General features: G+C 43.7%; 1 protein-coding gene across 2 annotated transcripts in view; it reads left to right on the top strand.

Annotated features, from left to right (window-relative positions):
• DCDC2 (doublecortin domain containing 2) overlaps positions 1 to 26,153 on the top strand; it is a 94,390-nt gene that overhangs the window by 62,014 nt on the left and 6,223 nt on the right. For both annotated transcript variants that reach the window (XM_090039481.1, XM_090039480.1), the window contains 2 exons: positions 7,844 to 7,941; positions 24,033 to 24,344. In XM_090039481.1, coding sequence (XP_089895607.1) covers positions 7,844 to 7,941; positions 24,033 to 24,344 — 410 coding nt within the window. The remainder of the gene's footprint in view (positions 1 to 7,843; positions 7,942 to 24,032; positions 24,345 to 26,153) is intronic.

Genomic DNA, 26,153 nt, shown 5'->3' with positions numbered 1-26,153 from the left:
AGAGATTCCATTACAGGAACAAGGAGACATCTGGGCATCTCTGGAGGTTGCACCTGTTCCTATAATGGGGGCACACACACGCCCAGAGGTGGGAGTTGCTCATACCTGTCACTCGGGTAACTCAGAGCTGGTTGCACTTTGCTTGCCAGTTAAATGAAATTGTACCCTTAGAGTTTTGCTGGGACATTTGTTATGAAGTTATCTGAATGTATTAGGGGCTTAACTGACAGCACAAAACATTTGAAAATCTCCCCACAAGAGCAACTGTCACAGGTGACTCTTTAGATGGTGCTCCTGACTGCAGACAGAATAATTTGGAGCATCCCTGACGCTGCTGTAAATTACATTGGGTTTATTTCACCTCCAGCTAGGCCAGGGTCAGGGAGGTAGAAGTATATGTAAAAGCACCTTTCTCCTATTCCCTCCCATCACTTCTCCCTGAGTAAACTTACCATAGCTGAAGACTGAGCCCTCTGACTTTTATGAAATATACATGACCAAGTGCAGTATCAGATACCTGATGAATTCTTTATCAGAGTCTGGCCCTTGCAAGAGGTTAGACAGGATCTATTATGTCTGTCTATTGTATAAGAATGATTCTGTATCCTCTCTGTCTGATATACAGAGGTGCTGAATTCTGGGGCCACTTGGAGTCTTTAAAATAAGATTATTGATTTAAAATAGTTGGTTCTTGCTACCAGTAGTGTAACCCTGCTATTGAAACAATACTAATGAAGACCAGTTCTCAGCGCTTTAACCACCCTCTCATTTACTGCTGCTCAGAGCAGACCTAGCTGGCATGGTGTTTAAAATACTGGTAGCTGCTGGCACCTGCTTTACATCAGATTTCTTAGCATTGCCAATTCTGGTGTGTGAAGGAGACTTCTGTTTCCTTTCATTCCCCACCAGCCTTGTAAGCAGTGTTAGGAAAGTTTGAGAGCATTCTGGAGTCTAAGGCCAGGTACAGACATTACATTTTTACTGGTATAAGTGATCAGAAACCAGTCTATACCTGTAACTGAACAGAAGTTTGGCACACAAAATTGATTTATACCCATGACAGAACAGAAGTTTGGTGCACACAGACTTATTTAAAAATGGCAGAACTCGGTCTAAGATTTGAAACCCCCACCAAAGAGTGAATGTGTGTTCTGTTCAGATGGCCCTTGAAGAGTCTCTTCCCTCTATGCCAGTGGAGTTTGGGAAGAGGTAAGTCAGGGCACAGCTATGATAGGAACATCCCTGTAGTTCCTAAAACAGCACCCCAGGAGTGGGTGTGAGAGTGTTTAATTCCTATACATGTATCAGCAGAGTTTGCCAATTCTTTTAGGTCCAAATCCTCATGCCAAAGTTAAAGGGGCCAGCAGGCAGATTCCTCTCAGTCTATGAAGCTGCTGTGTGTAGAGGATGCTGAGTTTATTTCAGGGGTGGGCAAAATATGGCCTGCGGCCAGTCCCTCAGTCCCACCTGGGCCCATGCCTGCTGCAGACTCACTTGCTTATGCTGAACAGCTCCAGCAAGGCAGAAGTGTCCTTAGGGCAGGGGAAAAGTGCTGCCCAGTGCTTCCTGCAGCAGCCATACAGAGCCCACATTGGGCTGCCCTGTGCTGTCACTGCTGCCTCCAGCCGGCCCAGCAGGGGCAACACAGGGCAGCTCAGTGCAGGTCCACACAGCTGCTAGAGGAAGCACTGGGCAGCGCTGAGGGGGAGGGGCCACTTTTCCCCTGCCCTGAGGACACGTCTGCCTCATCAGCACTGATGTTGCTGGAGCTGTAACTGTTCAGCATGAGCAGGTGAGTCTGCAGCAGGCACGGGGCGGGTCTGGACTGCACATGGGTCCCCACCAGTACCACAGGGCTGGGGCCAGCAGCTGTTTAGAAAGGCAGTCCAGTGCAGAGCCACCTCAACCCTGTTGTGTGCCGAGGGGCAACAGGACATGCCACAGGCTCCGCATTTTGAGCTTTTATGCAATCACCTCTATATACGCAATGCAAATGCATACAAATCAGGACAAAAGCATCTTTTAAAAATAAAATAAAAATATGTTATGGATGTTAGATTTTTAGTACAGGCAATCCTCGACTTACAATGTCTTAAGTTACAACATTTTGCGCTTACAAGGTTTATAAATTGACACCCTGTTTCAACTTCATGATGTCAGTTTCGACTTTACAACACTTGACCTGGGGGGCTGTGGTGTGGACACCCACACAGTCAAATGGGTCGCCAACTGGCTGGAGGGCTGCACCCAGAGGGTGGTAGTGGATGGGTCCTTCTCAACCTGGAAGGACGTGGGCAGTGGGGTTCCGCAGGGCTCGGTCCTTGGGCCCGCACTGTTCAACATCTTCATCAGTGATTTGGACGAGGGGGTAAAAAGCACCCTGTTCAAATTTGCTGATGACACTAAGATGTGGGGGGATGTGGGCACACTGGAAGGATGCAACAGGCTATAATCAGACCTAGACAGGTTACAAGGGTGGGCGGATGAGAATAGGATGGGTTTCAACACAGACAAGTGCAAGGTGATGCACCTCGGGAGGAACAACCGGCACCATACCTACAGGTTAGGGAACTCCCCTCTTGTCAGCATGGAGGCAGAAAAGGATCTTGGGGTCATCACTGACTCCAAGATGAACATGGGCCGGCAGTGTGGGGGGGCAGTTAGGAAGGTCAACCGCACCTTGTCATGCATCCACAGATGCATCTCGAGCAGGTCCAAGGAGGTGATCCTCCCCCTCTATGCGGCACTGGTCAGGCTGCAGCTGGAGTACTGCGTCCAGTTCTGGGTGCCGCACTTCAAGAGGGATGTGGACAACATGGAGAGGGTCCAGAGGAGGGCCACTCGCATGATCAGGGAACAGCAGGACAGGCCCTATGAGGAGAGGCTATGGGACCTGAACCTGTTCAGCCTCCAAAAGAGAAGGCTGAGGGGGGGATCTAGTGGCCTGTTATAAACTAGTCAGGGGGGATCAGCAGGCATTGGGGGAGTCATTGTTCCCCCGAGCACTGCCAGGAGTGACCAGGAATAATGGTCACAAGCTGGCAGAGGGTAGGTTTAGGTTAGATGTCAGGAGGCGCTACTGCAGGGTCAGGGCGGCTAGGGTCTGGAACCAGCTTCCAAGAGAAGTGGTGCAGGCTCCTACCCTGGGGGTTTTTAAGAGGAGGTTAGATGAACATCTTGCTGGGGTCGTTTGACCCCAGTATTCTTTCCTGCCATGGCAGGGGGTCGGACTAGATGATCTGCTCAGGTCCCTTCCGACCCTAGAAACTATGAAACTATGATCTGATGCGACGCCATGCTAGCGAACAAGTTCGCTGCATCACTCATGTCCCTGGAGAACATCTGTCCAAACTTCCTTGAACACTTTCTTTGAGAAAACAGAGAAGACTCTAACAAAACCTGCAGCCAGGACTCCTGAGAAGACTCCAGCCAAGAACCCTTCAAAAAGTCCAACCAGGAGCCCTTCAAAACGTCCAGCAAAGTCACCTCAAAGAAGTCCTTCCAAATCAATATGATTGCTATTTACAATATAAATACATTCATGTAGTTATATTACTCAGCTATAATTGATTGAGTACAAAATTGTGGGGTATTTTTGGTGAAAATAGGGTATTGGGCCTTGGTTCAGGAGCAAATCCCCCATTTCTAACATTGTTTCTTATGAGAAAATTGGTTACGAGTTACAACGTTTCAACTTAAGACGCGGTTTTCAGGAATCAATTGTGTCATAAGTCCGAAGACTGCCTGCATATAATTTTTTTTTTTTCTGGTTCCAAGATGGCAAACTCCCTTCCCAAAAAGGAGTATTTCTGAGGCAAGGGCAGGGACCTCTGGTGGCAAAGGTCAGGGGTTAGGGGGTGAGACTTCCAGTACCAAGATGGTGATCAGGGGGCGGGGCACCTGTCAAGGGGTGTGGCTACCTGTGTGGCCCTTGACAGCTCACCAGAACTTGCTCAAGTAGCCCCCCACCTGAAGTAATTGCCTGCCCCTGGTTTATTTAGTCTGAAGAAGGGAAAACTGAGAGGGGATTTGATAGTAGCTTTTAACTACCCGAAGGGTGGTTCCAAAGAGGATGAAGGTGGACGGTTCTCAGCAGTAGCAGATGACAGAACAAGGAGCAATGGTCTCAAGTTGCAGCAAGGCAGGGTTAAGTTTGATATTAGGAAAAAAATTCTCCTTAGGAGGGTGGTGAAGCACTGGAACAAGTTACCCAGAGAGGTGGTGGACTCTCCACCCTTAGAGGTTTTTAAGACCTGGATTGACAAAGACCTAGCTGGAATGATCTAGTTGGAGATGATCCTGCTTTGAGTAGGGAGTTAGACTAGATGAATTCCTGAGGTCCTTTCCAATCCTAATTTTCTATGGTTCCACACCTTTACGGTTTTTCAGATAATGAAATTTCTTCCTCATCTCTTCTGCCACAATCCAGGCTAAGAATTTTTCTTTCTCCCCTGAATATTTACAGTGTGTGTTTTAGGGATTTGTCTTCCATGCTCTCCATGTATAGAAGCAAATAATTTATTTCCCTTTGTTGTTTTTTTAAAATAAATATTCATCTTCTGACAATAAGTCATCTTTGCCTTCTCTTAGGGACCGCAGTTCCTCTTCTAACAGTCTCTCTTTTCTTCTATCTCTGAAAGTTGCTTTCTCTTAACTGTTTCCTTCCTGCACAGAGGGAATCAGTAGTCTGAAAATGGGATCTTTTCCCTCTTTGCTTAGGAACATTATCCCTAATGCACCAGCTGGAATGTTGTGTTCACCTCTTTCTCCAATGTAAGCTACCTCCTACTTTGTGACTTTATTTTCCATGGTAAGGACAGAAGCACTAATCCATTCACATTGAATCACCAGCATGGCGACAGTGATGCCGTTGATAGATGCTGAAGGGAGTACAGGATGTTCACTGGCAGAGCTTTCTCATTGTGACCAGGTTTCTGCAAGTCCTGCTGCCTGTAACCATCTTTACCACCAGAGAAAAGGCCCAAGTTGAAGCTGACTGCTCTATGGGAAAGCATCTGTCAGGTTCCTCCTAGAAGAAGGTTCAAGGGATCTAGTGAAGAGCCTGGGGTTGACCCTCTCTACTGATAACATGGTGAACACAGCCTTTGAATGAAAAGGCCAGGTTGAAGGGGGCCAAGTTGAAATCATTCCTCTCCTCTTTCTCAAGCTTTATAATGAAGGTGAGGAGAGAGATCTCAATTTCTTTTGAATGAGTGGTTTGCTGGGGATGGATGGTACTCACTTTGGCTTTAGAACAGTATAGTCTGCCACTGTTAGTTAAGCACACCCAGAACAAGAGGTCTGGCAGTTATATAGGGTATCAAGCACCACTTTCAGCTCTTGGGAAAAATTGCATTTTTCATAGATGAGGCTCCCTGGACTGGGAGCACATACATCCTTTCTGCTTCAATGGAACACAGTGGATAGTGACTGTAAACTAGAATCCTCTTTTGTCCAGAGGTCAGACAGTCTCTCTTGCAGTGAAAGTTTGTGAAGTAGAAGAAAGGGATATTGTTATTGGGGCTGCAGGTAATAATGATTACATGAGGTTTAAGCCTTTGCGATAGGGAGTGACTTCATACTTCAGTGAGTCAAAGAATCGTCTCTAAAGCCAGTGAGGTCGCTTTAATCAATCTACTTAAGGGAAGGTCTTTCAGGGAAGCTTTGAGCTGTGAGGATGACTTTCTGTTGCTTTATGGAAATAAGCTGTATTTCTCTGTCATATTGTGGTTATCATCTCTTGCATCAACTGCAAGCATACGATTAGCTCAAGAAGCAGAAATGTTGAAGACTGTTCGTGTATGCCCCTTTGATATAAGTCACTAGGTTAATGAATTGAGAGGGACATTATTTCTCAGAGCGTGGAAGCTGAAGCTAGGAATATTTCTGCTGGCTTCAAAAGCCTGAAGAGTCTCTATCAATGGCCTATTCAGAACAATGGGGAGTGTGTTGCTTTCCAGTTGCCGAAGAGTCTTTTGTGAAGGCTTTGCTGTCCTAGAATTTTCTCCTTGCCCCATCCTGGTACAAAAATATTCTAACCGTTTTGACCTTCAAGGCATGCCATAAATCTCATCTTTTTTCCTCACGCAGCTTGCAATGGAGTTTACTTGTAGGGACAGTCAGTTGCTGGAGCTGGAGGAGTGTAGTTTAGTGTTTGCCAGATTTGATGGTTATGGACCACAGTAACTGAAGTGCATCAGTCATCTTGGAGTGTTATTTTGTATTTTTAGGTTGGGTCAAGGGTGTAGAACATCTGGTCCACCACAGTGTGTGTGTGCATGCGTGTGTATGTGTGTGTACTCACATATACACACACCTGTGAGCATATGATAGCACTGCATTAAAAACTGTGACTGCAGATTGTGTAGATAGCCCAAGCTAGCTTGAAACTGGCTTCCTGACTTGTTGGATCGGTTTTATAATTCCATGCTGCTGTGGCTACCCTTGGGTTATTATTACCCAAGCTAGCTAGGTTAGTGCTAACTTGGAAATGTCTAGATGAGCTGCATGTAGATGTAGCCTAAATTAACAGACTTATTCTCTAATATTTCCTTTTCCTCTTGTTAACTGATATTGGTACAATCCATTGCTTCTTTTGATTACTTTTTGCATTTTCTGTTTGGTGACATGAGTACCTGTGAAGCAGCTATTGATGGTATATTGATTTAACTGCACTCAGAATTTACTGAGAGAGCTTTTAATTTAATGTGCATTACTTTATGCCTGGCTAGTTAAAATTTCCCATTACTATTTGTGTGCTGTTTACATATGTAAATGTTTTTGATTTCATTACATGACACTCATGTTTCACTGGAATACATACTGCTGCTGGGAGGAGGAGTAATTCTTCCAAAACTATGATATCTATTACCAGCATCTCCATCAGTCTCCTTGTATCTAATCAAGAAGTTGCAGACCAAACCTTTTGTCCAGGCAGTTATCAGTGTGTTATTAATCTCTGGATTCCTTAGAGGATGGATTATACCTGTCTTGCTGCATTTTCCCAGTACAAAAAATGCACCTGGCTAATTTGCTTAGCAGTGACTTGCAGAGTAAAATAACACATTAATCAAAACAGATATTAAGACCATATGAATAAAGTAAGCTTAGAACTAGACTATCAGACTGTGTATCTATTGGCCTTGTCTAGATAGTGCAACTCACTCCACAGTGCTGGACAGGGTTTTTGTTTCTTCCCAGGGCCCTTGCAAAGTTGAAAGGTGACTTTTCTGATACACTTTCTCTGTACCAAAGAAAGGGAAACTGGAATTTATTTCATTATCATTGTTAATTCTCAAACTGCAGTGCCACTGCTAATGTAACTCTTGGTTGTTTTGTTTTGTTTTTATTCTGGCCCCCAAGTGTTTGGCTATTTCTTAGCAATAGAGATGTTATTGTACCAGTTACCCAAAGTTATCCAGAGTCATTCTGAACACATGTATATATTCAATACAGATGGATCACATTATTTATAACAATTTATAACAATTATAATTTGTATTGTTACAAATAACATGATTGGTCTGTGTTGTGCTGGTCTCACAAAGTTCAGAGTTCATATCCAGGGTTTTGTTTAGGTTAGTTAGTTTATCTGTCTGACTCCTCTGATCTGTCCTTCCCTCCAAAATGTAGCATGAATGTATTTAGCATGTAAGTAGGGAAAAAAGGGAAATAAAATTGAACATAATGAGACATTTAAACTCCATTTAAAAGATTGTGTTGGAAATAACATATGAGCCTTGAAAGCTATTCTTAGAAAGAGAATGTAGGTGCAGTTCAATAATTTTGCCACACAGTGTCACAATTGGACTTTACTTTTAGTCTGTGTTTCTTTCTGTTGTAGATGAAGGTATTTACAAAGCTGGTGAACGGTCTGAAATGTTGGGGGCAGCAGAAGTCCAAGAGGATGAAGACACTCGGGTAGAGGTGCCAGTGGATCAGGTATTGTGGGAAGAAGTTCATCTTGTACATTCGGTGGTGTTCAGTTTCCTTCCTCCAGTTTCCTTTGCCTGCATGTTCTTTCAGGGTGCATGCTTTAAATCCTTTTCCTAAGAGCAGTCTTTGCAATCTCCAAATTTATCCAAATGCCTCTCAGTTTTCAGAGAATGGTTACCGTACAAGGAAGACCCAGTTTGTATGGTGAGCTGCACTATACTATTTTCAGGATCTGTGCTTCAGACTTTACTTGGACTTTGTCTACCCTTGAAGGGGTTTGCTGAGTAGGAATACCACTAGAGCTATTCTGGCAAACTCCTCTATTGGAGATTCACCTTATCATGGAAGGGAAAAAGTGCTTCTGGAGCTACAGTTGCTTGCTTGCTGTTAACTGTTTGTGCATTGGTACTTTCTCCAGCATAGCTATGGCACTGAGGGAGCATGATATTTTTTCTCCAGTCTTAACTAACATAGTTATGCCAGCCAAACTTTTAAGCATAAAGCAGTCCTCAGGCTACCTAGTAATTTCCTTGGAAGGAGGAAGGTGAAGAAAGCCCTTTAGGTGATCTGGTGGTACCCAGGGGAAAGTTTCTTTGGAAGTACCTGCAGTTGAGTACAGTTTGGTTTAAAAGGTAAAACAATTGTTCCTGTGTAGTATTTGGGCATTCAGCTTTCTTCTTTTTTATAAGTAACTCATCATGTCATCCTGGGTTTTGTTTTTTCTCTTCTCTCTCTTTTGTTTCCACTTTTTCTTTTGCATAACTTAGTGATCTCTTTCATATTTCTTTCCCCTCTCCTTTTTTCTTGCTTCCTGTTCCACATTCTCCCTGCATTGGGCCTTCACCCTGCTTCCTCATGATTTGTCTTTCTCACCTTTAAGCCCTTTCCACTTGCCTAAGATAATGCTTCAGTCCCTTCCTCCATAAAATTTCCAGAGCTATTCATCCTTTGTTTATCAGCATATATATATACACGCATACACACGTCCCCAATGAAAAGGCTGCTGTATGTTGTAGTGGGCTTAATTAGCCCACATAGCTCCCAAAAAGGGAGGAAGGAGGACCCAGGAAACTCTAGGCCAGTTAGTCTTATCTCCATCCTGGGTAAGCTTTTTGAGAGAATTATTCTGGCAGATGTCCACAAGGGGCCAGCAGGGGAGATTATGCTTAGGGGCAACCAACACAGGTTCATTAGAGGCAGGTCCTGTCAGACCAACCTGGTGGCCTTCTACGACTATGTCACAAAATCCTTAGATGCAGGGCTAGCAGTGGACTAGACTTTAGGAAGGCCTTTGACACTGTCTCTCACCCCCTTCTCATTAAAAAACCAGGGGACTGTGGTGTCGACACCTACACAGTCAAATGGGTCACTAACTGGCTGGAGGGCCGCACCCAGAGAGTGGTGGTGGACGGGTCCTATTTGACCTGGAGGGATGTGGGCAGTGGGGTCCCCCACAGCTCAGTCCTCGGGTCCGCACTGTTCAACATCTTCATCAGCGACTTGGATGAGGGGGTAAAAAGCACCCTGTTCAAATTTGCTGATGACACTAAGATGTGGGGGGATGTGGGCATGCTAGAAGGGAAGAATAGGCTGCAATGAGACCTAGACAGGTTACAGGGATGGGCAGACAAGAATAGGATGGGATTCAATACCGACAAGTGCAAGGTGATGCACCTGGGGAGGAAGAACCAGCAGCATACCTATAGGCTGGGGAACTCCCTTCTTGTCAGGGCAGAGGCAGAAAAGGATCTTGGAGTCATCATTGATACCAAAATGAACATGGGGCCAGCAGTGTGGGGATGCAATCAGGAAGGCCAACTGTACCTTGTCATGCATCCACAGATGCATCTCAAGCAGGTCCAAGGAGGTGATCCTCCCCCTCTATGCGGCACTGGTCATGCAGCAGCTGGAGTACTGTGTCCAGTTCTGGGTGCTGCACTTCAAGAGGGATGTGGACAACATGGAGAGGGTCCAGAGGAGGGCCACTCGTATGATCAGGGGACAACAGGGCAGGCCCTACAAGGAGATGCTACGGGACCTGAACCTGTTCAGCCTCCACAAGAGAAGGCTGAGGGGGGATCTAGTGGCCTGTTACAAACTAGTCAGAGGGGACCAGCAGGCATTGGGGGAGTCCCTGTTCCCCTGAGCACTACCAGGAGTGACCAGGAATAATGGTCTACCTGGCATTGTCCCCAGCTGACCGGGGGGCATTGGTGGGGTTCCTGTCCTGTTTTAGCTGAGCTACACATGGAGCCAGGCTTGGTTAAGGACAGCACTGGCAGTGGTGGCACCAGGCAGGGTTCTGTTCCACTGAGCCTGCTTCTGGGCTGGCAGGGAAGACTGGAGGGAGTGGTTAGGACTGAACATGCCTGTTGCTGTTGCTGGCCCTGGTTGAGAGCAGCTCTCTTTGGAGCCCAGCTACAGCCAGCAGGAGTGTCTCTGTAGCTCGGCTCTCTATCCCCACCCCTACAGTAGCTGAAGATAGCAATGGACACGAAAGGATGGGGGGGGGGGGCGGTGCTTCTTAGTATTGAGGGGAAGGAAGGGGGGAATTCTTTTTGCTTCAGGGATTTAAAAACAGTCCCTAGCTGCTGCTCCCACTGTATCGTCAATGGAAGAGGGAGAAGAGGTTGACCAGGCCACTGAGGGAGAAGGGACACTGTATGCCCCACTCCCCCCAGATCTACTCCTATGCCTAGCACCCTAATTCATATGGTGGTATTTCTTATCATTGTTACAGAATAACATGCAATAAGTAGCAAATAACATTTATATTGGATAGGGGTTTCAGGCTAATAACTGGGATTCATATACATTCACATACATTTTGTGATTCACATACATTTTAATGAATATCAATAGTCATCTGAATGCCAAGGAATATTGAGTAATCTGAACCTTATAAATCCAAGCTTCCAGGCACAAATGTATTTGTGTATCTTGTCTACTGGAATGCTTTGTTTATTTTTCATTCTTGCTTTTCTGGAGGCTGCTTTTCAAAATTTGGTTTTATTCAAATAAAAAAAATGTTAGGTATGTTGCTTAGTTTTACCATTTGGCCTACTATCTTTGGAAAAGTGCTGTAGGGAAGATAGGTGGAGAATTTTAAATTTTAAACTGTGTAGCAGTCTCTCTGCATATTGCTAATAAACAATATTAAGAGCAGCACCATTTCTGTCTGCAAAAGAAAAAGACCCTCCATGCCTCCGTTGTTTTATGATTTTTTTTTTTAAACGGGGGTCATTTTTTTATTATTTTCTCTTAGGGGAAACATTGGTAGGCTACTTTCAGCAATTGTTTTTGAAGAAAAGTCTCTGAAAAAGAATGAGTGATGCATTCTAGCTAAAAGTGGCAGGGCTTTTCTGCCAAACTTGCCCTTTCTCAGACTGAAGGGTTTTTGGCCAAATATGCTCTCCCTCAGTTTCACCCTGAACACCATCATCCCCACACTCCATTATGTGTATTGATATACATGGCAGGTAGGGAACTGTTAGAGTATTATAGGGATACTCTATTATAGGGATAATTAGAGTATTGGCTCTAATTGTTGTGGCTAACATCATGCCCCACCTAGGTAACATGAATTCCTTATGACAACCTGAAGTATGGCGTCTTGGTTTTGACTACTTAATAATTAGTTAGTCAGATAATTAGTTAGATAATTAGTTTATTTGCTTACCTTTTGGAAACTCTAGGTATTCTGGATTGTTTGACAATGTAAATTGAGTTATCAGTTGTTGTTTCATTTTAGCTTTAGTGTTGAATATAGTACATGTAAAAGGACAGCATTGAAGATTGAAGTTTCCTTTATACAGCATAGGCCACTGCCTGAAAACTTCTGGCCAGGCTGTATGCAGTCTGCCATGGCTCTAATTAGGGGGAACTTTCTCTAGCAAGGAGAGAATAAATACTCCTCTGCTGCCAGGTTAGTCTTTGGCCTCTTGGCCGAGTTTTCCAGAGAAGTTGTCAGCGAGTGTTGTGGCTTTGTAACACCAGAAATTTTTATGAAACCTCAAACCTCATTTAGCAAAAGTCTCTGAGCAGCCATTAGATGTTGCTACCTTTCAGTCACTGCTAACCAACACTACTAATCGGCTTTGGTGATGAGTATCCCCCTTACATCTGCATATATACCCACATGTGTGCACACACACACACACGCCTCCTTCTCCCCCCATACACTAAAAATCATGATTCCAAACCTTCCAGAAAAAAGCCAAACAAATTCTTACATCCCCAATCTATGTCCTTTATTTAGCAGCTCAAGCCATAGTTTGTATGTGTGCTTTTTAAAAACTGCATGTCTGTTCTCTGCAGACAAAGTTGCAAGGTGCTAAACAGCACAGAATCTTGGTTGCCTATCAGACCAAGTCTCTCTGGTTTATTGAGGGCACTCAGCCTCTCTTGGAGTCATTCAGCACCTTGAAGGATTAGTTCCTCATTGATCATTTTAATCTTCACACCATAAAGGTTTTCAGATCACTGTTAGCTGCCTCATTGTTACATTATGTGCCAGGAACATGGGGTAGGCCATACAATCAGTGCTAGCTACTGGGCCTTACATATTATTATTTACATGGCAGCCTCTCATCGGTGCTTCAGAAAACAGCACAATTTTTTCCCACTGCAGAAACAAGGTGGTTAAGATGCTGATTTCTTTTTCTGAATTGAGTTTTCTCTGTTTCACCATTTGCACCACACTGTTGAACAACTGCCATTTTCATCGTTGACTGAATGTAGTGTGATATTGGGTAGATGCATGGTTATGCACTGTGTTGTAAAATGCTGTTAGACCACAGAACGCATTGAAGGAGCTGACTTCATTTTACTCTAGATTACTTACCAATTGTAATTGAAAATTAAATAAGAAAAAAAAGTTTTACTGAAAAAACCCACAGCTCTTTTAAATTTTTACATTCTGAACCAATACTGGAGGTTCTGAACACAAGAGGGGTGGATTCTTTATTTGAATGCAAGTTTCTTCCAGCTTCCTCCTCTCTTTACAGCACTGTGTCAACATCAGTAGAAATTGGGGAGAAGTTATGAAATCAGATGGACAAACAGCTAGGGAAAAATGCACTTCATTTCAGAAAGTATTTTTCTTCCCAGTGATGGGGAACAATGCAGTAGAGGTTGTAACAGGTAAACCTGAAATACTAATCAAATATGTGAACATAAGGCTATTATTAATAATAAAAGAAACCCATTGAACACTACTTTTTCTAATATGTAAGAATTTCAGTAGTAAAGTTTTAAAGCCTTAGGCTTTAGAATACTGTAGAATTAATATTAAATATATTGCAATATATGAATATTTGGTTAGGAAAATAGTAAGGGGAATCTTTGCTATTTTCTCCCTCTCTATAAGCAGACAGAATATGGGTGCAGATACACACCATATTTCTACATGTGCAATTTGCCTTTACACTGATACATACATGGAGCAAACACCACACACAGCCCTACACTGATGCAGGTTTCTCCCCCCCCCCCCGGGTAAAACTACATCTCACAAAGTCAGGAGGATAGGAGAAATCAGAAAGGAGACTCAGAAAGGAGTAAGTATACACCAGCATAAGTTACATTAGTGAATAGGTATTGTGTCCACAGGTCTAGTCAATTTTATCTTATTACAGGCTTCCCTATCATGTAGTAGGGTTCATGTAGTAGGGGCAGCACTGGTTGTCTGTCTGCTCTGGTGACAGATGTAACATATATCAGTATAAGAACTGATGTAAGTGACATGGGTGTAAACCTATCATGTGTCTTTTCTCTCTGCCTCACATAGTAGACATTAGAGAAGAGGTAAAAGATAGGACTATGGAGGTCTGGTGTGTGCCTTAGTCTCAGAAGAGAAGCTAAGCTTGTCTTACTTTAAGGTGTATCCCTAGAGGCTGACTTCCATCCTAACTCTTAAAGCAAGAAGTGGATCTAAGAACTGAAAGATGCCACCCTCAGTTTAAAAAGCATATGTGACTGTGAGTTTGCTGATTGGGGTAGCTCCAGGGAGTAATGTGACAATGGTGATACAACACTGGCTCATATTTATGTCTAAACAATAGGGAATGCATCCAGAAGTGTCTCCCTTCTTCATACTCCCATTTACTTCCTTTTGCAGGTAACTGGAAAGATTTTGGGACACTAAATTGTCTACCAGGCCTTGGCCCATCTGGCTGTGATGGATGTTCTTACAGTGGGAAGCTTTGCTAGCCAAGCATCTTGCTTGAAAGCAGACATGTACCCTGATTTAATATTTGTTTGATGTCACCTGTCACTTTACATTTACTGGAGATGTGATATGAGCTGAGAGTTTGTAACTCACTTATGTTCCTCCTGTGTAGTTTGAATATACTGTAAGAGAAGTTTTGCACCTTTGAGTCACTGTTTTTAGACATGAAGCATAAGTAGACATAAACTGAATTTCACCTCAGTGAACTAGATGCAAAGTCTCTCTCTGTTGCCAAAGGCGGAAGCAGTTAAGTTAGCATCAGTTCAGCCTTAAAACAGACTGGCAGCTCCAAGAGAGATTGCTCCATTATAAAGGCCAGACCATTTCATGAGGAACAGTTCCCCATTACATAAGTTGCTCCCTGTCGTATAAAATCAGCAGGCTTCTCAAAATGGCATTTAGGAAGAATATAGACTTGATATCATGCATTCAATTTATATTTGAACACAGCATCATTGTAACTGAAAAGTTTTCTTTGTTGATTATCATTAGTGTATAATAATTTATAAGGACCTTTCTTTTCCTTTTGGTTTTGTTTTTGGCTCCATGGCTGTATACTCAGCAATGGAGCCAGAATATATATGTATATGAGAGAATGTTACACATACAATGTTTCTCTTGTTTGCTTACAATTCAAAAAGAAATCCACATGCTTTCCTTAGCTGAAGTGCTAGCAGGGTTACCATGTGACCTGGTTTTCCCAGACATGTTCTCTTTTTGGATCTTCTGATCTCTGTCCAGGCGGTTTTTAAAAAAAATATGATCAAATGTCCTAGATTTTGTGTGATGGGGGGGTGGCTGGGTGCTTGCCAGCACTGGGAAAAACTGTCCAGGTGCTGGGTCTGAAGCTGGGTGGGGAAGGGGACAGGGAAGGGGTAGCAGGGAGCTGTGTGGCCCCCCAGCGGCAGTGGAGATGTCCCCAAGTTTGGTTTAGCTTCTCTGCAGCAGCATCTGATCACCATGGGTTGTATGTGCAACTTGTGGAAGGGGCTGGGTTGTAAGCAGCAGCCCACTGTGGGGAAAAAAGATTTCAGGGGCAGGGCTGCCAGGAGACAGAGGGAGCAAGGGGCTGTGGCTTGGAAGTGAGGGAAGGCGGGGGCAGAGGACTATGGGTCAGGAGTGCCGAGCAGGGGGCTGCTGGTTGGGAGTGAGGGGTATCGGCAGGGACTGGGTGGGGGAGGAAGGACTGTGGTTTGGGAGTGAGGGGTACCAGTATGGCCCAGGGGGCAGGGTGCTGCAGGTAGGGAGTGAGAGGCATTAGTATGGCCAGTGGTCTCCAGGTTGGAGTGAGGGGCAGGAACAGGGCTGGGGTGGGGTGGGGCTGTGGCTTGGAAGTGAGGGGCAATAGAATGGGCAGGACCAGGGCACTGGCATATCACTGCCCCTCACAATCATATACTGCCCGCTTCCCCCCTGTGTGTGCATGACAGGTGTCCTCTTTTTCTGGAACTGGAAATATGGTAACCCTAGAAGTCTGTGATATTTGGTGCTTAGCAGAAAGAGTCTAGTTCTGTTTTATATATGTATGTGTGGCTTATTATTGAGAGGAATAGATTCTCCAGAGATATGGTTGCAACCAAAGCTGTATTATAAAACTGACTCTAACCCCTCTTTTCATAAAGTGCCTCCTCCCCTACTGAAAAAGATTCCCAAACTGGAAAAATGCTCAAACTTTCTGTGGCAGGGCACTAGGTGTGCCTGACATTTTAAGGCCCTCCAGCTGGCAGCCTTCAGGTGCCTGATGAGGGCAGCCATTTTGAGCTCAGGGCTGCCTATATAAACGAGGCAGTTTGCCTGCTGGAGCGGACAACAACATTGCCTGGCCTGAGGGCTGCCGAGTTTCATCTGGAGGTAAGGGTGGAGCTGTAGGGGATGACAGGAAGCTCCTGGTTCTGGGTATGACCAGAAACTACACCGTGCTGGGAGTGGGTGGCCTGGTGGGGCTCCCAGTGGTGCGGGAGCCCCCCAGGAAATGCTAGGCCAGTGATCACCCCGGTGAAAGGTGGGTTGGGGTGCCTTAACCCCTTAAGGGTGAGTTGCTTACACTGGAGGTGGTTGTGGGGGTGCAAGGCCTGAGGAGGAGAGTTAAAGGCCAGGTGTGGCCAAGGCCACCTGAGCCCTGTGGGGATTTGAGACCCCCGAGGAGGAGAGTTGGGGCCAGGCACGGCTATGGCCACCTGAGCCCACCTGTGGAGGGAAACCCTGAGACCCCGAGTGTGTTACGAGCAGTGTGGAGCCCCCCAGCATGAGGGGGCTCAGCCAGAGAGAGAGAGCTGAGTCCTGACCCCAGTAAGTTCTCCAATGTGGGGAGGCAGAGTTTGGGTCTAATACTACACCAGTAGTAGTACCATGACCTGCTGCCTAGGGTGGGAGTGAGAGTCCCCTGTGAGACCCTGAGGCACCAGTCATGGTGTGAGGTAACCCCAGCTCCCCACATCTGTGGAGGAGGACCCAGAGAGCAGGGCCCCAGGAAAAAAGAATGGGTCATGCATCAAGGCCTGCCAGAGCTTCCCCTGACTGGCCCAGGTGGGGGCCAGGACCAGGAGGGTCAGAAGGGCAAGGAGGCCCAACGAGAGGGATGCCCAAGAGCCATGGGCCTGGGGTCCCGACTGGCCTGGAGGTGGGCCCGGGGCTAGTGTGAGCCGAAGGTCCCAGTGAGGGGACCACACCCGAAGAGGAACTGGTGGCAGGGAGATGTGGCCCGGTATGACGGTGGCAGAGTCTGCCTGAAGGGAGGAACTCAGTTGGGGGTCCTATAGCAGGATTCTGGGCCCCATCGTGGGGGACTGGCATTTTTGAAAACATCATGATGTCATCAGCGAGGCTTGGGCTGTGGTGTAGGGGTGGAATGGAGTTGCAGATAGAGCCCCCTAGCAGCGGGGCAGAAAATGGGCAGCCTCCCACCTAATTACATCTATTAATTAATCGATTAAGACCAAGCTGTGGCAGGTGAGAAGGCGGGCAGTTAGCCAAAGAACAGGTAGGCAGGGCCACACAGAGATTGGCCCCGGTAGGCCCCCTGTTGCACTTTCAAATGTTTAATATTCATTTGCATTGAGTGTAGAGCACTTTCTGAAAACTGAGAGTAATTTTAATACTTTCATACTTCAGAATGACTTCTTGAAGTTTGCAAATTGTTCAAAGTCTCATTGTCCCCATGTGTGCCCAAGAGATCATACTAACCCGCAACATCTGAAATTCAGGTACGGGTTAACATAGACACAGACATGGACATTATTTAAAAATGAGACCTGACTCTCTTCCAGAGCAGCAGATGGAGACAAAATATTGCTGTTGATCAGTGTACTAGCTGGTTATTTCTCATGTGCAAGGGGAAATGACAGAATCTGGTAAAATGATTCTTCTTCCATTCCCTACCAAACTGGCCTCTTGATTTTAGGCAATGTCATCAACCTTTGCTGGCTTATGGGCGACAATACTGAGTAAGAGGTTGTAGGCAGCATTGGTTTTTACTCTCCCTGTCAACCTGAAGAAACATGTATCCACAGAAAGCAAAATTTTTTGAGGCTGAGAGCAATGTTGCCATAAGCCACGTGTTGCAGACACTGGTCTACAGGAATAGGCAGACATCCATCTTCCACATTCCATGACTGAATTTTAGAGCCTAATTTTTTTTCAGTTGTACTAAATTGTACAGCTTCCACTAACTCTGGTTCAGCTGCAGTTGGGTGCTGAGTGCCTAAGAAAATCAGTATCTAAGGACATTTTTACATGTGCTCTGGGACGCAGTGCAGGGTGTTTTAATAGGCAAGCCGTACTAATTCAAAGCACCTGTGCATCGTGTATCAGCATCTCCGCGCTGAAAAAATGGCAGCAGGGCACTTTGATCTAAAGTGCCTTGAACATGTTTTATTTAAAGCATTCTGCCAGCATTTTTTCAGCCTAGGGTTGTGACACAGAAGGCTGCTGGAGTGCATCAGTTTTCATGTTCCAGCAGCTTCCCTGCACATCTATAAGAGCCCTAACTGTCTAGATACTGAAATCAGTTTAACAAAATGACATAAAAAACTTCCTGGTTTGGTCAGAATTTAAAGTTGCTGTGCTATGAGGATAAACACGTTTTCGTACTCTGTAACAATCGGACATTTACTCTGTGGGAAGTGTGAGACTGATGAGCCCTTAACTATTCATGTACTTGCTTTTAAGTCCTTAGGTTTTATAAATGATGTGATAGGTAAATATGCTGTTGTCACTTAGCAACCCTAAGTGGTACTGGAACAAAATGTTTTGCTTTTGGAATATATGCAACTTATCTATAGCACATTATTCATTGGACGATAGTAGTAGTAGTAGTAGTAGTAGTAGTTATGTCTGAAAGGTGTTTGTTGCCTTAAATTTAAGTGATGCTAATGTTGTATTCAAGAAATGTGTTTTTGCCAATATTTGTGACAATTAGGATTTTGTTTTTTACCTCATTAGTGGTCTATTGTGACCATTACCTGAGTAAACCTTTCCAAATGGCTTGAGTGAAACAAAATTATGTCTGGCATTAAAGTGCACTCCACCTGTTATTTAAAAGTGCATTTTCCCTACGTAACATAATTTCTACCTTTTAAAGCTTTTCTGACATTGCACTTTGTAATGTGTTAATGACAGCCATGCACAGACATACTGAGAGGTTACATTAGCACTCTTAAAAGAAAGGAAGTCAGACGCTTCAGTGTAAAAAAGCCTTCCTGATTTACTGCTTTTGAATGATGGTGGCATTTGGTTATGTAGCTCTTAGTAACTAGTAGCATGAGAAAAGTAATCCGAATCTACCCTTGTTTTTAAACTCTCAGTTCTGGTTAGCATTCAGCATAACCATGCTTTTTGAATGTAACCAAAATTTACCTCTACTCCACATTTAAATTGATGTTAGATCAGCATTAACCCACTTAGAAATCAGAGGCCAGCTCCTCCATCCATGAAAACTGATGTAGAACCATTAACTATCAGTGGCTCTAAGCTTTTGCACTTATTCAGAATATGGCTGCAGGCCTCTGTATTTTGTGGCCCCCAGGGTTTCACTGACAACCAGTATGGATGCAGAATTAAGCTCAGAAAAAGGGAAGCCTGGTTTGAAAGATGGACCTTTTAATTCCTTTAATTTTAAAGTGGTGAACTTCAAAAAGGTTGTCTATGCTTAAAAAGATTATTCTTACCTAATTTAAAGATTTCTGCACTACTCACAGTATATCTTTCCTCTTTCTTGTAATAACAAAGGAAAAACTACTTGCTATTAGCTGTTTTGACTCCAGGGGGCAGGACACAAGAGAACAGTCATTCACCCCTTTGCTTCTTACTCATCAGTTCTTTCACCCTTAAGGAATATTATTCAGTCATCTTTCTACCCTGTTCTATGGTTTTGGGGAGATTTTGGTCCTTGTTAGAGGTGCTGGATTGACAGCTCTAGACATTCACTTTTTCTCACACTTGGGGAAAGTGGCTGTGAAACCTTTTCCGTACTGCTGTCGCTACTTCTGAATTCTTACCAGGAAGAATCAACTCAAGTATAGTTATGTAAAGTGTAGTTGTCCCTATGCTGGTTCAGTCCTTGACATTTGCTGAGACTGCCATTAACTGTACTAGTTTGTGCTCGTAGATTTTCTTTTGGTTTGAATTTTTTGATTGGATACGTGTTGGCTGGGAAAACGCACCCTACCACAAAGTCATGTCAGGTAGGCCACTGCATAGCCATCTGATGGTATTCATGTTGAGCTACTCTTAGTCACAGCTGACTGCTGGCATCCAACTGAGATGCTGAGGTAGCCTCTTTCATCCTTCTGTCCTGAGGGAAATGAGTTTTACTCCTCTGGTTCTTGGATTCTGGTATTTGCCAAGCACTGCTGTGAGACTGTGTTGGCTGTGATGCACACTAGCCAGTAAAATTCTTGCTCCTGGCTTCATTTAGGCTTGGAGAAGTATAGTTGAAGAATTGGCACTCTGGATTTGAAGTGCATCGCATCCTTAAGGAATCTGTGCATAGCATGTGGAGATGCTTAAATCTCTTAATGGTGGATTGTATCCATTTATTGGAACTGCTTCTGCTAGGTGAAAAAGTTGGCACTTTTCCTAAAATGGGCTTGATATTTCCAGTTGCAATAGATCTGTATTGTTTCTTTGTAAGCCAGACATTGCTTCTAAGCCCACTGGGCTCCTCCCTGATGCAAGAGTCTATTTGCCCAAATCTAGCTGTGGGATTAGGGCTCTAGCCTGCAAGAATTTGGGTCTTGAAGTTTGTGTATCAAGACATTATATTGTGCTGCAGCATTTGGATGGAGTGGTCTTACATAATGGACACAGCATGGTTTCACAGCAGTGCAGAACCATCATAACATGATGTGAATGGCTCAGCATCTGAGAAATAAGTTTGTTTGACAAAAACTTAGTAGGAACACTATGCCCTGGTAATTTGGACAATTGGATCTAATCGCCAGTAGCAGATGAAAACTAAGTGAGCAGATACAGAAGAGACCTCAAAGGTGATTGTGGGAAGCACGAGCGCTCCAAAGCTGGGAACAGATTTAGCCAAGAAAGCAGCTATGCAGTACGACTTTGTGTTCGTTGGTACTCCCTGTATTATCACAACTATGACTAACTACTGAAAATGAACCTAGTGCTTTGTGTTGAGACATAATCGACCATGTTCACAGCTGGTTTAAATCAGCATAGCTGTATTAGCTTTCACAGAGCTATTCTGATATACTCCAAATCAGAATATGATTGTAATATCTTCCATACTTAACGGATACATTCTCAGGTGAACTTGTACCTGTGTCAGAGCTCAGAGAATTCAGTGGAAAGGCTCCTGTTCCCTCCAGTGGGATTTGGAACAGGTCTTGATACTGTGAGCACTTACACAAGTGCTTAAATTAACTACTGTTTTTTAAATCACCAGGGTTGTTCCTATGGATAAAATCAAGCATATGCAGCGTTTGCAGGATTTGGGCCACAAATCTCTCTCTCTCTCTCTTTAGCAGATGGCCACTAATTTTTATTAGGTATGTCTGTTTCCCAAGTTCATGCCTGACCCTGTATCAATTATGAATAATGAGCAGTAGGCATTAAAACAATTGACCCAAATGCATGTAAACTTAGAATTTTAAAGGTACTGTAGCATGTATTTGACTCGGAGCATGCTGTCTTGTGTAATATTAGAGCCCAATGTATCAATTCAAACTCTCCCTTTCATGCCAGTAGAGAATATCAAACTTTATTTTGATATAAGGAACAGTGTGGGACTGGGCAACTTGACCTTCAGTTTTCTGCCTACAATCAACTTGTGTCCCCATTGTACATCATAAGAGATCAGCTCTGTGGTGTTCTTTACTTTTTAAATGCATTTATGTCTTTGCACGCAACTTAGGCCAGCTTACATGCACAGTGTATAAAAATAAAAGGCCTTTTCCTGTGGGGATGACGCTGACTTAAATGTGCACTGGCAACATCCTTAATTAGGTAATGCCATCTTGAAAGAAGATTAGATCCAAATGAACACTGCTTTTCAATTATTTGCTGTAGAAATTACTTGTGTATACTTTTGTCTTTGGTAGTAACAATAAATGTTGCAGTGTACTTAGGATATCTTTAGAGCTTAGGAACCTTTCAACCACATTCAAAATATTCACATTGAGATTTATTTTGCTAATCTTGTTTTGCATCAGTACAGTTTTCTAACAGCGTAGAGTTCAAATGGTCAGGCTAACATAGATGAGACCTGAATGTTAGCTTTGGAAAGTATTTGAGAAGATGCTCTGGTGTCCAGTAATTTTCTAGTCAAGATGTTGCTTTAACCTCTAAATTGCTAAATAGTTTTAACCTCTGGATACCTAAATGATCCTAGTCTATTTTAGATGCCCCCTCTCTTCATATGATACTGCTGCAGTTGTGATCATTAGATGACCTCAAGCAGAAGCAGGAATGTATGTTTTCAGTGAGCCAGCTTGACTCGTAGGTTTTGTTTCTCACTGCTTGGTGTGCCAGAACCCAGATTTGTTAGTTTTCTGAGTGCATTGCAAAAGCCAACTTTTTCATGAGATTTTGGGTTGATGTGAGAATGTAAGGACAGCTGGGGAGGATGCAGGGAGCAGGGCAGTCAGGAACCTTGAGTGGATTTGCTTCTTCCTTTTGAGGCAGTCTAATTGATGAATTTCATAATGGAACATGAGGAAAACTGAACTGTTACGCTGATTATTTTATATCTTTAACCCTACACTTGAAATAGTGTAAGATGCCTACAACATGCCATATGTGATAGGTAACATGAAAGGAAAAATATGCAACACAAAGTTATTTTAATAAGTAATTCACAAGGGATGGAATAGCAGGGAACTTCTAAGAATTAACTTGGGACTGAAGATTCTCTGATATCTGGCAATACTGGCAATTACAATATCTGGTTCAAGTCTGTTTACATGCTGAGCTTCTCAAGATGTGTAGAAAGGCTTGTGTTTGTTTTTATGTTAATAGTAGTAGGGCCAATTTGATGCTACCAGATGAAAATAAGTCGTGAAAATTTTAATAAGGAACACGTTGAGACCATTGTGCTTAAAAAGCTATTGCCTGAGCTTTTGCAGTAACTCTAGTAACAGTGAATCTGTGGCTTAGTGCAATAAAATAGCACATCCTATTTGATACTGTGTTGATGGAATATAATGCAGTATAATTTTCTTATGTTGCCACATAAATGTCAAAATGAAGGGGAGAAATTTAATCAGGAGACACTAATCATCTGCCAGTATTCTTACAATGGCTTTTACTCGCACCTTAAGGGTGCCTGGCTTTCTTTGGGAATATTAGTTTCATTCTCAGCAGCCAGGGGAACCGTTTATCATAGACTTTTGCAGCTGGTATTTGCTTATCCAAACAACCCACCAATAATTCAAGATGTTGCTTTCTTGCCTTTTTACGCCCTGCCTATAGTAGGGGCATTTTTGGGAAATGTTCTACTGTTGCTCAGAATGACTATAGCCAAAGGGTATGTGGGTGTACACTCAAACACAGAAAGGAAGAAGGAAAAGAGGACTTTGCTTTTGAATGAGTGGTATTGGATGTAGTGCTGTGGTGGTGAAAGAGTGTAAGGTAACTTCCTCATTGGTAAAAGGACACGATGTACTATTCCACCAAATTAGTGTTCTTGCAGTGACTCAGATTGCCTGTTCTCCAACCTTGCACAATCAAATTGCAAATGTCAAATGATATTTCACAACCAGAAATGTTTTTTAATGAATAATGAGAGTATGTTTGAAGAGAAGATATATTTGACTACTACAAAATCCAGTTTGTTGCTATCAAATTAATGTGCCAAACTTCAGGCCCAGGTGGAGGCTGGCCACCGGGACAGTTATACTCCAGCCCCAATTTCTTCTACTTCTCTCTCCCTACTTCTCTGTTTTCCTGAGAGAGGAAATTGGAGCTGGAGGTCCCAACCCTGGCATTGGTGAGGACCTTAGGAGTTGGTAGGGGAATGGCAGGGGAGGGTGGTGGGGGTTGGGTGGTAAACCTGGCTCTGGGTCTAGCAATAAGTGAGGAAGCACAGCAGGGTCTAGCAGTATGCCAGGACCCAGAGTGAGACCTGGAAGCCAGACAGCTCACAGGCTGTCCACCTGCCCTCCCTCCATCTTCCATGGAGATGAAACAAAAAAAATGAAACATTTCAAAATAGTACCTCATTAAAAAGTTACCATTTTGGAGCCCTTCATACACTTTGGGGATATTTCAAAAGGCTTGTAAGTGGTACAGCTGGCCCTTTGAAACAATTCAATTGTTATGTCTATCCACAGCCTTTGTACATGCTATATTACAGTACATTGTTTCTGATTACAGATGCTTGCCAATGGTATAATACTGTTCTTGCTTTCATCAGAGGCCAGCAGAAACTGTAGATGAGGAAGAAAATGACCAACAGGAAGAAGAGAAAGATGAGGGAAAGGAAACATATGGAGAGGAACATTGGGAGACTGTTAATGAAAGGAATGGGCTGAAAGAAAATGAAGAGGAAGTAAATGGGCATTATGAAGAAGAGCAGGGAGAAGATGAGGAGGTTGGCTCAAAGGAGGAAGATGAGACAACCTCCTTAAATGGCAAAACAAATGCAGAGAATGGTGAAGCAATGGAACAGGTTAATCACAATGAAGAGGAAGCAAAAATACAAGAGGAGTTCGACCGTCAAAGCCAGGTAACAGTTTATCCTTTCAGTCTTTTTTGCAATTATGCTGTTACCTCTTCATTCCAACACTAAGCTTCTGGGCCTTGAGTTTAGGCCCATGAAACTTCATTTTGGAGGAACAATGTGCTCCGGGGGGTGGGGGTGGGGGGGGTGCTTTAATTAGAGCGGCCATGAGAGCTGCTCTAAGTGCTGGCAGTGTTATGTGTTTTCAGTGTGCTGCACTTCAAAATGGCGGTAAGGGTGCTTTACCTAAAGCTCATTCAACAACAGCTGGTTAAATTGCCCCTGCCACCATTTTGAAGTGCAGGGATGCTTAATACATGTGAAGCAGAGGCTGCTGGAGCATGCTAATTAGCAGAATTGATTAAATGAGTCTGCTTTGATGCTTGCTGATTAGCATGCATTGGAGTACATGTCCAGCATGTGTATAGGTGTCGCTAGAGCCTACCCTGAAATCTTATGAGCAGTGATTTCAGAATTCATTCTCCAGCTGGAAAGTATGTAATATATCTGTTGCTCCAGTCTGCTGGCCCTGCTTCCATGGGTAGGCAGAAATTTGGACAAGTGTAACACTTACACTCTCAAGAACTAAGTTCTTGTATGGTTTGATACTTCATTGTTCCCTTGGTCAGAGCAGAGACACAATGTAATGTTGCCTGTTCATGCCTACTAGTTTAAAGAACTGTAATACTTTTTTTGGTTGGATGAGTCACCATGCACAGAAGTTGCATTAAAAAATATTGCTACTCTCATTTGGGTCAGCATAACTGATTTATTTTGGTTGGTTGGTTTGAAAGAGACAGTGAACTAAGGCTCTTACAGGCAAGGGACCCTCTCTTTAAAAACATGACTATTGTCACTTAGGACAAAGAGTAGAGTACCACACTTGGATATGACTGCTGCTGTACTCCTCTGTATGCTAATAAGAAAGGGCCTTCAGCTATAGGAAATGGAAGTGGGAATATCTGGTGTCACAGGAACCACCACAATGTGCAACTTGATCAGGAAACAGACTTTTCGCGGCTAAGTGGTAGGTAGGTATAAATATAATGTAATATAATACATTAATATAATGTATAAAAATACTGCAGTCCCCAGTGTTGAAGTGGGATGGACCACTGCCTGGTTCTGTACCATTAGGAAAAGAAGAAAATTTATATATACATTTCTTATTTCTGACATGGACACTTATTCTGTTTCCACTTGTGCAGTATGTAAGACTGATTTTCAGTTGAACCACAGAAAGAAAGGCCATTTACCAATGGAATTAATTCTAACTAGTTCTAGGCTTTATTCTATACTTGACATGGTGACATAAAACCTTTTGGAAACACTGTAGTAATTTTCAGAGCTGCGAGGGTTTATGCTGGCGGTTGGTAAAGTTTTTCAGCAGGGGGGCCAGAATGACCCAGCCCAGGTTGGAGGTGGATGGACATTTGGGCCCAACCACTGCTCTTCCCCATTGTTCAGCTCCAGTATGGCATGGCAAAAGCCCTCTCATCTGCCACATGGAGCAGGCAGAACTTCCTCTCCGTCAGAGCCCCAGGTGGCTGACTGTGGCATGGCAAAGGGAGACCCTCCTGTCACTGAATGCTGCCATAGCCATGGCTCCATGGGCTGAACCCAAGGGCTTTGCAAGCCATATCCAGTTTGCGGGACATAGGCTGCTGACCTCTGATTGATGCTATTAAGAGAGGTAACACTTTTTGGAGGTCCAATTTGGAAGGTATGCTTGCTGGTTGGGAATAAACTACAGACATGCTCTAATTGGGGTAAAAATTCTGCTCCTTTTGCTGTTACATAGCCTATTTATTTAAG

Source organism: Crocodylus siamensis, chromosome 3 (assembly GCF_052110815.1).
Source record: "Crocodylus siamensis isolate JL-2025a chromosome 3, ASM5211081v1, whole genome shotgun sequence".
In the NCBI taxonomy this organism is placed as follows: Eukaryota; Metazoa; Chordata; order Crocodylia; family Crocodylidae; genus Crocodylus; species Crocodylus siamensis.
This window is presented reverse-complemented; position numbering and strand designations above follow the sequence as displayed.